General features: G+C 40.2%; 1 protein-coding gene across 1 annotated transcript in view; it reads left to right on the forward strand.

The window, feature by feature from the left end:
- Nucleotides 1-209: 209 nt before the first annotated feature.
- Nucleotides 210-12,101, forward strand: part of caln2 (calneuron 2) — a 31,430-nt gene continuing 19,538 nt past the window's right edge. The window contains exons 1-2 of the mRNA XM_080483532.1: nt 210-354; nt 10,029-10,172. Of these exons, the coding sequence (XP_080339658.1) occupies nt 237-354; nt 10,029-10,172 (262 nt within the window). The 5' untranslated portion in view covers nt 210-236. The remainder of the gene's footprint in view (nt 355-10,028; nt 10,173-12,101) is intronic.

Raw genomic sequence — 12,101 nt, forward strand, 5'->3', positions numbered from 1 at the left:
CACACACACACACACACACACACACACACACACACACACACACACACACACACACACACACACACACACACACGCACACACACACACACACATGCACAAGTTTATTTACACCGTGTCTCTGTGTGTGTGTGTGTGTGTGTGTGTGTGTGTGTGTGTGTGTGTGTGTGTGTGTGTGTGTGTGTGTGTGTGTGTGTGTGTGTGTGTGTGTGTGTGTGTGCGCGCTCTTCAGGGAGAAGATGCCATTCCACCATGTGCGGGCGGGCCTGCTCTATCCAGACAACTACCTGAGCAGCTCCCTGACGGAGGGCAGCGAAGCCTTCCAGCTCACCAGCATCTCCACCGAGGAGCTGGGAGGTGAGTGTGCTGCCATACACAGAGAGAGGAAACAAGGTGGGGGCGACCGGGGGTGCAGAATAAAGTAGCAATTAATGGTTCAGTGCTGGAACAATACACCAGGTACAATGCTCCAATTCTCCTGAGGGAAAGTTAGTTTGTTTTGTTTTTTTGTTTTTTTTCATTTAGCCATTCTGGCAGCCTGACTGAATGCACTGTTTTGTTTTTTTTGTTACACTGCTTTGCAAATAAGATTAGTCAAAGGTCTCCGAATGAAGCTGTGTTTGACAGAAAATGTAGGCAACCAAGCTCGACTGTGAACACTAATGCACTGATATTGGTGTTCTAATTACAGTTTTCAGGTAAAATCCATCTTGTGTTTTGTTGCAACAAATCACTTCTGGTAAAAAACGGTAATAATAACAACCTGAGCTGAAATGAATCCCCTTTTATGCATGTAAACAATATTAAAAAAAAGATTAATTCCAGGGTTTCATTGTAACTATGATGATATTAAATGCTTACAAATAACGGCGATGGGGAAGGATAAAAAGTTTCTGAGGAAAGCAGCAACACTCCTAGAAATAGGTCAAATGGAGCAGAAAGTACAAGTGTCCAGATCCTGTTGAATCGGTATGGAGGCAGCCTGTAATCAACCCTTCAAAAACACTAAACTGAACATTCAAATGCAGGGCAATCATGCTGATAATAACCACCGCTGACATAAACCTTCTGAATCTTGCATTGCCTATGCATCAGTGCAACCTCACTTATTACACTATTAACCATCACCTCTTAACAAAGTAGCAGCATACATGACAAAACAGCTTGTTTTCAACCTGAATGAGTTAATGGATTCCCTTTTTTTTTTTAAGATGTCAGCAGCAATTACCCCAGTGAGTCGAAATTCATTGTAATCACAGCACAGAGAGCACCAAACTGTGTTGAAATGACAAAGAACTGTCTCTTCTATTTTTTTCCCCACACAGTAGCTTCACTGTTCATTGAGTGCCACTTTTTGTGCCAGACTGACAGCAGGCTGAAGGATCCTAAATCATACTGAGCACCAGAGCGTTTCGCTCTGACTCGAGCTGAGCTGTGTCATTCAAATAAAGAAATGTATTACACTTATCACGTAGAAAGAAAAAAAAAAGTCACTCGCAGACTCCCTGTAGAAAGTTATTCCTCACTATTAGTGACATTACTTGTGGAATGCTGTCTCGTCATCGCTGGCGAACAATGTAGTGACAGCTACGGATCAGCAAATCCCTTTCCTAATAAGCTGGACATACACGAAGTCCCTTCCCGTATGTACTTTAATAAAACAAAGCTGCTGAACATCAAAGAGACGTGTACCAATAAGGCGGCTGCATGTTTTTTGCTTTACCACCACTTTTGATTTTTTGCTGATTAGGTCTGAAAGAAGTGTCTACAACTCTTCCTTTTAGGAGTCATAGACAGCAGTGCCATATTAATCCTGGCTATGTGGTTGTTAAGCAATTTCTCCGTATGAATATTATGTTATATCCACAAGTTATCGGTCGAGACACATGTAATATCATGTTTTATTTAAATAATTGAAAGAGCTGTTCACAAACATTACTAGAATAACAATGTTTTTCTTTACGGACAGACTCCAAATATGAAAAGTTCAGTCTTATTTTAGTGATACTCTCCATACAACATTCCCTGATTTTCCTTGCTGTGTAACTTAACCTAGCTACACCCAGGAGGTAAATGTCTCTTGTGCCCACACGTCAGCAAATCCTTTTACTGAGAAGATGAACACACGACAACGTCTATAATATGCACTTAAATAAATAGAGTGACCGAAAAGCTGCTGAGCACTTACACAAAGAGCACCAAAGACGTGGCGCACTGACAGGACGACACTGTTTGCATTAACCGTCACATTTTTGTCCTTTCTGTCATCAAATGAATTTGTTTACTATGTTAAACGAATTCATGCCAATGTGAAGTGATGGAAACCTCAGATTGGAATTAATGTAAAGCAAGTAGCTGAATTTGATACTATAGTTCTTGTCAAAAATGTCCCAAAGCTTTTGGAAGTGCAACTTTGATTCAAGGTTTTTCAATCGACTGTTCTCAGCAAGAAAATGTGCTCATGATTCAGTCATTTAGCATGAAAATAAAAAAAAGTATTTGTTACAGAAACCTACCATAAAGTAAATCATTGCACTTTTTCTCATTTTAATCTTATATTTGCATGGCACATCTTGAGATACAATTTGGTTATTACCTAACAATATGGGTCAAACTTGCTATGCAAGTGTTCACAGTGAGCACTAATAAAAAGCATTAAGGATCCGGAGGTTAATGAGCAACATGCAGTGTGTGACACAAGTAACAGCATTTTTTTAGTTGTGCCATTTTAATAGCATTTGACATTGTGTTAGAAGTGCAACTTTCATCAGTTGATACCAATCTGTTGACACAGAAGACACCAACATAACAGCCAAAGTCATCCAGAACTATCTTTTGCATAATGAACACTGGGTCCTGTAAGTGATTCGTGTGGCCTCACCAGACGACCGGTCTCAGCTGGACGGAGTCGGCTTGAGCTCACGGAGAGAGACAGGGAGATTTCATCAAGCTTACATCCACACGAGATCTGTGGCTTGTTCTATGAGGCAGTTGAAATGACCTCCCTGCAGAATTCCATCAGAAACTGTGTGAACATATACTGAGAAGAAATAAGGGATTTAAAGGGCCACCATACACACGTCTTCTTTCTGTTCATTCACTTTGCATTCTCTTACTTGATAGAAATGTTTAATAAAGCTCTTAACAGCTGGTTTTTTTTTCCAAAGCCAATCTTCAATTCTGAGCCCCTCTTTTGTTTGCAGTGGTGATAGGCAGGCAAACAGATGAAGTCAGAATATAACAGGCTCGCCTGGACAACAATGTTTACAGATGAAACAGTGATCACAGAGTGACAGTAGAGAGCGGATTGAAGAGAACCTGGAAAAGTAAAGGCTTGCAGAATGATGAAACAGACAGGGATTCACGTATTTGAGTTCAACTGTCCAAGGCAGTGGAAGGTGGAAGTGAAGAAGCGAGTACAGGCAGAGTTAACGGGATGGAGACGAATGTCAGGAATCCTCTTTGATAGAAGAAAGTCTACAGGATTATAATGAGACCAGCCGACAGAGTTGAGGATGTTAAGGTTTTCACTGGGAGTGAGCAGAATGCAGAGAATTAGGAATGAGTACTTTAGAGGGAGAGATCTGTCACAAGTAAGGCGTGAACTCAAAACGCAGAACACAGCAAGTGAGGAGACCACAGATCTCTTTGTTTTAAAAGATGGAGCAGAGGAGGTGGGGTACTTTACAGGCCGAGGTGTAGTCGTGCTGGTCGAGTCAGAATCCAGTAAACATCGAAGGACGGGGCAGAAACCGTGTCGGAAACGTGGAAACAGAAAACAAAATACAATTACGCTGTAAATAGACTGTTCGATTCAAACCACTGAAAACATTACAGACCAGATTATTAGAATGATCACACTAACTAGATATACCACAGACTTCTGTCATTTACTCTGTTACTTTTACACAAGTAACTTTTGGGATAAATTGTACTGGTGAGAGTTTTATTACATCATGTGTTTTCTACTTTTACTTAAGTAGAAAAAACGTGATTTTTGCGCCATCACTCTGTGTTTAAGGCAGCTGATTACCTTTACCTTTACATTAAAATATCAACGACAATTTAAGAAGGAGTACTTTTGGATAAAACGTCTGCTGCGGCCGCTCACATTCAGTTTATTGTGTTCTCCTCGGATTTACAATTAATTCTACAAATATAATTTAGAGTGACCGTATTTTGATTTTAAAAAAAAGTGGACATTTGGCCTTGCTTTTATATACTGAAATGATACTCTACGTTCACTCAAAATGGCTTTATAATGTTAATTTATTCAAGGTATGCCTCCCTTGTATGGATAGAAAAATCCTTTGAGATTTTACTTGTCCTCTTATTATAGATAAAAGTATCTCTCCTCCACTAACATTGGTACAAAATCACAAGTGTCTGGAATGAAAAATTATAGAAGAAATACTATCTTACAAAAAGGATTAAAAGAAATATGAAAAAATGTTTTGAATAATTCTTGAGTTTGAGACTTCTTGGTGATTATATCTCACACCATAATATTCTGCATTAAGCAGCAGATGTCCTTGAAAACGACATCTCCATGAATTCATAACTGAAATATAGTTACCCTAACACAAGTTTTAGAAAATTTAAAAACAGTGGTCAATTTGACTTAATCATTGTAAAATTGTACATGTTATAAAACAGGGTTCAACATTCAAAAAACGAGTGTGAAGAGGAAAAATACAAATAATCTAATGTGAAATAGATTCTTGTCAGTATAGTTACATTAATGAGTTATTTTGTCACGATGCATTTATTTCAGATTTGAAGAACCTGAGTAATATTACACTAAAGTAACAATACTTTTGAAGTGGTCCACAGACCTCTGCTGTACCCTCACATGAGCTAATGACCAACCATGCAGAACAAAGCCTTTCTACGTTGCAGTAAGTGAATATGGTGTATTTCTGAGTTGCTCTGAGACGGCTAATCCTGTCACCGAGTGCAGACCGAGAGCACGAGAGTGGCTGAGGCTGTTTGTTTGTGTTTATACATGTGGCCTATTGTAGTTTGCTCGAATGAGCTTCAGTATGAAATACTTTGTGGTATAAATCTTTTAATCCATTGTCCCTGGTGCACAATTCGACTCAACCCAGCTCAGTAGGATAGTTTGTGCTGAAAGCGGCGCTGCTGCAGTGAGTGAAACGTCTCGTCGTCATCGGTCTGGTTGGCCTGTGTTTTGTTTGTCAAGGGCAGTGAGAAGGTGGAAGTAGTGTGGATCTACGTATACGTGGAGCTATTATATAAATTGAATTTCGGACTCTCAGACTCCAGACATTATGATGAGGCATTATCTCGGGCCTGTCCAACGCAGCCAATGGGGCTGTTTGATGTGGACAAAATATCCGTGGTATTTGCTGCCAGCATTTGAAAACTCCTAATCCCACTTCAGAGAGATGCTGTAGGTTCTTCCAGGATCATCTGTTTGCATTGGTACAAGGCTGGTTAATCACCCCTGTGTGGGATCGCCACTTTCCTTCTCTCTAGTTTTGAGGCATTTCATCAATCACGGTGAGAAAATGCACCGTCCTGGGGGGGTTGACTTCATAATACACAGTCACGCACAAGCAAGGCTACATCCCCACACACACCCGCGGGCATCGCACAGTAATATATCAGGGACCAGCTCATTTGTACTCTATTGAAAATGTACAGTTCAGTGTTGAGCTGCATACAAATATCCCCGGCTTTGTTTTGGGGAGGCCCCATGCTTTCCCAGCCCCTCGCTTCTGATTCTCACTTTATTTAGTGAGCGTGAAAGTGAGGCAGTGGTATGGTGCTCGTGTCTAGTTATCAGCCGGGGGGGGGGGGTATTACAGGCTTAGATGGTGGCTATGACTGAACTTCGGCTCTCACTCGACTGACAGAGAAAAGACAGGCAAAGGAGGCAGACTGGGACCGACTTAATGCACAGAGAAGGAAGGAGCCGCATGTTCGGGACGAGAATATTAATGACAGGCGGCCTGAGAAAGATGCAGAGAAGATGAACTTCATGTAAAATTCATTGTTTAAGTCAGGAGAAGAATTAGTCTTGGGGAAATTGTTGGATTCAATTGTGTTTCTCCCGTAACGATTTGCACGAATTCTGAAACGACGGTCGTTCCCACCGCTGAAGTGCGGCGATCCACAGAAAAATGTGCTCACTGTATTGTTGATCTCCAGCCATAGAACTCAAGAACAACAATCCTCTTCCTGGCGTCCTCCTGCCATTACGCTCGCTTGTGAAAAACAAAGTGCGTCCTGCCTCTGCTGTCTTCATCGAGTCGATAAAATTCAGTGCCCTGCCTCCATATCAAAGCTCCTCCTCCAGGCTTTCATCCCCCATCTGATAGTGATGACAGACTGACATTAATTAGCCAGAGACTGACCAGGAGTATTTTGTAAGAAGCTCCTCGGAGGGTTGAATAATTGTGCTGGCCAAATGGAAAGATTCCTCTTGAGCCGTGTGCATTTACTTACAATTTCAGGCTAGAAGGAAGCCTTTTATGTGGGAGGAGTGAGTCGGAAATGCTCTTGGCAGTGCTGGTGGTGATTGTGCTGCATGGAAGGGTTGGGACGGGCCCCTCGGGGTTTGCAAAATACAATAAGTATATAAAGATGTAACCCAGACAAGAGGAGGCAATGAAAGGAAGATCATGGGGGAGGAAGGGAGTGTGGGAGATCACCGTCACCTTGATTTGTTTTCTACTAACGCTGCAACACTTCCAGGTAATGGGAATGTCTGTTATCAGTGCCGGGGAAGCTCCAGTCAGCACCATCGACAGACCTGCTGAAATCTGTTAATCATTAAATTTGTCTCAGTCATATAAGTCCGCTGCACTGACACCATCTGATGACTCACTGTTACATTTTTAGATTCATCAGGGTGAAGGCAATACAAGCATTGTTGCTCTGGGAAGAGGAGAAAAAAGGAGAGATGATTACATTTTGTTTGAACGGCCTAAATAGCAAGTTGATTGTTGCTAATTGCTCTCCATGCTAAAGCATGAATATTTACTAATCTTGCATCCCTGTTGTCAAGGCAACGTTGGTACGGCCAGAAATGATGAATCTGATGTTGACCTGCAGCTGCGTGTAAAATCACTCCCTTGAATCGCCCATTCAGTCCTGCGATCAGGTGGACATTTAAAGTTTACACTTTGAAAAATGAAGAGTGAAGATTAAAGATACTAATACTAATTAAAATATGGACCATTGCGTCGCATTGGGGTCGAATATAGACTACAGGCAAAAAAACTTTGTTTTTCTTCACAGCATGGTGACTTTTTTGAGGACACTATATAGTGAATATATTTATAGACTCGCCTCATTCAGACACTTAAAAGAAATGGTGGCGAGTATACCCCAGACTGTGTAGTGTACAGCAGACGGCTTGGACACACAGTCTCAAACACAAAAACTCCTTGCTTAAATGGCTTGTTTTCAGTCTCCACCTGCCAAGAAAAATTTGTGCTGCGCCTCCATATTAGCCGGCTCGTGGCTCATTTGTCGGTTCTGAGCAGGTAGTGCACAGTGGGTTATGTGGCCTTTATCACCCAAAAAAAAAAAAAGAAAAAGCTGCCTGCTGCAGCTCAAAACCGAGCTGAAAGAGTGGAGACTGAATGCAAACAGTAAGGTTATGGGGAATGGAAAACGAATACAAAAGTGCAGTTACAGCCATTTTCCATTCCTTTGTGAGTTTGGCACGATGAATAAACCATTAAACCTTATTGAGGGCTCACTGTGTAAACTGACAGGTTTAACCCCAAGGTGAAGGCTCGAAATGGGAAAAGATATACCAGCACATATCAAGTACACAATCAAATCTCTTGAAAAGTGGTGTAAAACTGACCAAGATCACACATTTGTAGTTTGTATAGTGAAAATATTCTCTGAATGGGCTTCAGTGTCCCCTTGTGCTATTTCCAAAAAAAGTACTTTAACTGAGAGTCAATTATTGGGCATATATTTAAAAAATGACACCATCATTTGCAGTAAAATTGTGTAATTTGTTTTCCCTGTCTTTTCATACTTTTCATGATACATGCATTAATCAGCTCCACTAAATGAGAAGATGACTATGGTGTTTATACAATAATATGTACATGTCAAACGTGTCCCAAAAAAGTTGAAACAGGCTCATGCTTTCCATTGCAGAGCAGATCCTGCTGCCTGTAAATATCCGGGAAGTGAGGATACAGTCGCTTGAGTTTTGGGAGAGGAAAAATGTCGCATTTCAGCTGCTCAGCACTCGTCCCAGGTCTTCTTTGCTATGGATGTGGTTTCCTGATGCTCTATATAATTTCTATTAGTGAAAGGTGTGGACTGCAAGCTGGTCAGCTCACAAACTCTTCGATTGTGAAGTTGTACTGTTGGGATGGATGCAGCGTGTGGTCGAGCTCTGTCTTTGCTGAGTAATGCTTTTTTTCCCCCCCCAAAAACTGTTTTGGAACATAACTGTTCTGAAACACTGATATACTTTTCAGCACTGATGAATGACTTTCCCACACTGTAGACGCTAATGCAACTCCGTGCCATCAGATACGAGGATTTGTTTCTTTCCACTGTGTGTTGATAATAAAGTGGACTGGATGTGGTTTCCAAAAATAATTTTAACATTTTCTTTATCAGACAAGAGAACATTTTGACATTTTGTCTCAGATTGTTGTAAATTCAATGGTTTCCGTTTTTGGATTTCACCTAAAATTACATTTTTCCTCTGCCAGATAGAACTTTAACTTACATTTTTGCACAGCAAACATTAATTCCTGGGAGTGTTTTTGAGCACATGCACTGGTTTCCCACGTCCAATCATGCCGGTTGTTATTGAGAGCCTGAGGGCACCAAGACTGCCAGCATCCAAGACTGACCTTCAGCTCGTCACACAGAGATTTATGAAGATACTCTCAATCATTAATACCATTTAATGTTTCAGGATCTTGAAAACCTTCGCAACTTTACAATTGTGAACTTGTATATAAAATTCATTTCTCCTTTTCTGAGAGCTTCTGTCACCTGAAAGTGCTCTATTCATATAACTATGGTGCTCCTCATTAACCTAATTGGCTGCAAAATGCTCCTCCAGCTGTATTTATGAGTATCACTTCACTTTTACAACCTTTTTTTTGCCTCTCTCTCAAAATGTTAAGATGTGTTCCTGCTTTCAACATTTGACATATTGTGAGTGGAATTTGGTTATATGAGATCATTCTATCTTGTTTGTATTTACACTTTACTCATCATCTCAACCGTCTTGTAATTCAGCCATAATTTGATGATCATTTTACCCTTATTGCAACTTTATCCCTCAAACATTCAGACGAACTGTGAACTGTGTGCTTTTCATCCCGAGAGATGGAAGCAATATTTAGTCACACAACCGAAATACTCATTGCCAGTGAATGTAAACACGTGTCATTTTGTGTGTGAGGAGTACAAACAAATGATTAAATGCTGCAACAGCTCAATCAACAAGCACCCTAAGCGAAGAAATGAAAGCAGACATCATCAAAATCAAACACAAAAATGATCTACAAGACATTTTTAAAAATAAATTACAACAATTTGGCAAAAATGCAGGAAAATGTGACATTTATTATTCCACTACAGTCACAATGGAAGGAGAGCCTTCAAATAGTAATACAAATGTTTCTGAGAGTCACTGTCATTGGAAGATGAAGACATTAAAAGGAACAAATAAAGCAACACAACACACCTCATTAACACACAGACGTAAACCGTAAAGACCAGAGAAGTCAGTCAAATGAATGCTAATGTTGCATTTCAATGGTGATTAGGAATATAGATAAAATACTATTCTTATCTGCTGTGATGAGTCACTCACCAGCTATTAAAAGAAACACTAAACAAAGAAAGGACAAAGAAATAACTTTATAATGTAGTCGAGCAAATGGACCGACAATGATATTACCATGAATAAAGTGTTTTATTCTTTTTCATTCATGAACCTCTGAAGCAGAGTGTCAACACAAGCAAAGGGACAATAAGGAGCAGTGACATGCTGTGTCTTTGTTGTGCAGAGATCCGTGAGGCGTTTCGAGTTTTGGATCGCGATGGGAATGGTTTCATCTCCAAACAGGAGCTGGGCATGGCCATGCGCTCACTGGGTTACATGCCCAGCGAAGTGGAGCTGGCCATCATCATGCAGAGACTGGACATGGATGGTGAGACACCACAACATAAGGACACACACGGGGGCAGGGACGGCAAACATATACACACACACACACACACACACACACACACACACACACACACACACACACACACACACACACACACACACACACACACACACACAATGTTTGAGTGCTCAAAATATATTGCTTGTGTATAATGTTTCCTTACAGTTGTGTTTGTAATAAGAGGGATATTTTCCCTCCATAGAAAATATATTGTATAAATGCTTCAGTGCATTTAATTCTATTGTAATGTGAACAATTTCTTGCCCATTTGCTTGAAGCAAAATCATATTTGTAGTTATAGTTTAATACAAAATGTTCCCTCTGAACAGTTTCTGAACTGTCATAATAGCAGCAGGTGGTCAGCTGTCGAAAAACAAATTCCCCTGGAGGAAACAAAAAGGGGGGTCTGAGCGCCTTAAAATCCAGCTCTGCTTGTAAATTCTAACTGGATCGCAATTACGCGTAAGCAGTCCCTGCGTCACAAACAAGCCAGTCAATCTCCCAGCTGCTTCTTATCAGCCTGCTCTTGATTCCACAGCTCGCAGTAAATATCAAAGGTCAAAGCTAAAAGCTTTCAGCTTCTGCTTTCAATGAGTGGTCTGACCATCTGAAAGCAGCACCGCCATTTGTTCTGGGAACACGCAGTATCTCTCCTCAAATCCTCCACCTCTGACTCCTATTATCTCTGTGTCACTGCTCGTAAAGCCCCCTGAAGCAGCCACTGGTACAATTAGCTAGAGAATGCCAATAATCAGCAGGCATCAGACGACTTTTCAGTCGTTTATTCTAATAAATTCATACTTTATCCGCTCATAATCTGGATTTATCCTCCCATCAAGTTCAAGGCAAAAACTGTCTTAAATATAAGATTATAGGATAATATGTTAATTCCGGGACCCATTCATGAGGTTGTAGTCAGGTTTTGAATTGTCTTTGTCATGCATATTATACTGTGATACAAGATAACCCAGGGCTTCATGGGTCTTACATTTCTTAATATTGTGTTAATTAGTTTAACATGCATGGAATATTAAACTGCTTTGCCTGCAGACCCCACCTCACTCCCTCCATACGCCTCCTCATTGTCTCTCTGATCGGTCTTGTAATGTGATACTGGAAAAGTTGGTAAATAACAGAAATACATATTTTTAGAATGCACTTTTCAAAAGCAGAGCCACAAATTCTAAAGAAAAATATGTTAGTAGTTTTGGGGGTTATATTTCTGTTTCAGCATATGATTTAAAAAGTTTCAGGCATTTTTTTTTTTAATGGTAATTTTGATAGTTATGGCAGGAAGTTTTTTTTCCTCACTTTCATATATCAATATGCTTAGAAAGATAAAAGAATTGTCAAACAATCTAACTTCTACAGAAGTTTGACTGTTGAAATGAACATTTCCATTGTATTCAAATTTTTCAAGATTTATTAGTATTTCCTGGAGAAGATGTTAAAACATGTTATAGCTCTAAACTTAGATTTCTATTGGATGTTGCCTGTAGACAAAAATAAGCCTTTCTTACATGTTCAGCTAGCCAGCTGTGCATCAACTAAAAGACTCTCGACATTACCCAGCAATTAATTTGAATTCATTTAACGCCAGAGTACTCACTGAATAGTTTATATTTTCCCCATGATTAGTATCAAATTGAGAGGATCTTCCTGATCTTCAAACAGAAATTGCAGCCTCATAAAATAAAGTGTCATCCTAATACCATTATTTACACAACAGCACTGCAGCTATGCAGACTACTAATGCTTCCAATATGCCCGTTGTTACGACGCATAATAAACAGAACATGAGATAACGCTGTAAACTGGTCATAAAATCAATACTGGTGATATATAGTCTAATCAGCCCATGCAGAAACTCAGCCTGCTGTTTGTGCTGTTTGCGATGTGCTGCCGTGG

This window comes from Lipophrys pholis, assembly GCF_963383615.2.
Source record: "Lipophrys pholis genome assembly, chromosome: 16".
Classification (NCBI taxonomy): domain Eukaryota; kingdom Metazoa; phylum Chordata; class Actinopteri; order Blenniiformes; family Blenniidae; genus Lipophrys; species Lipophrys pholis.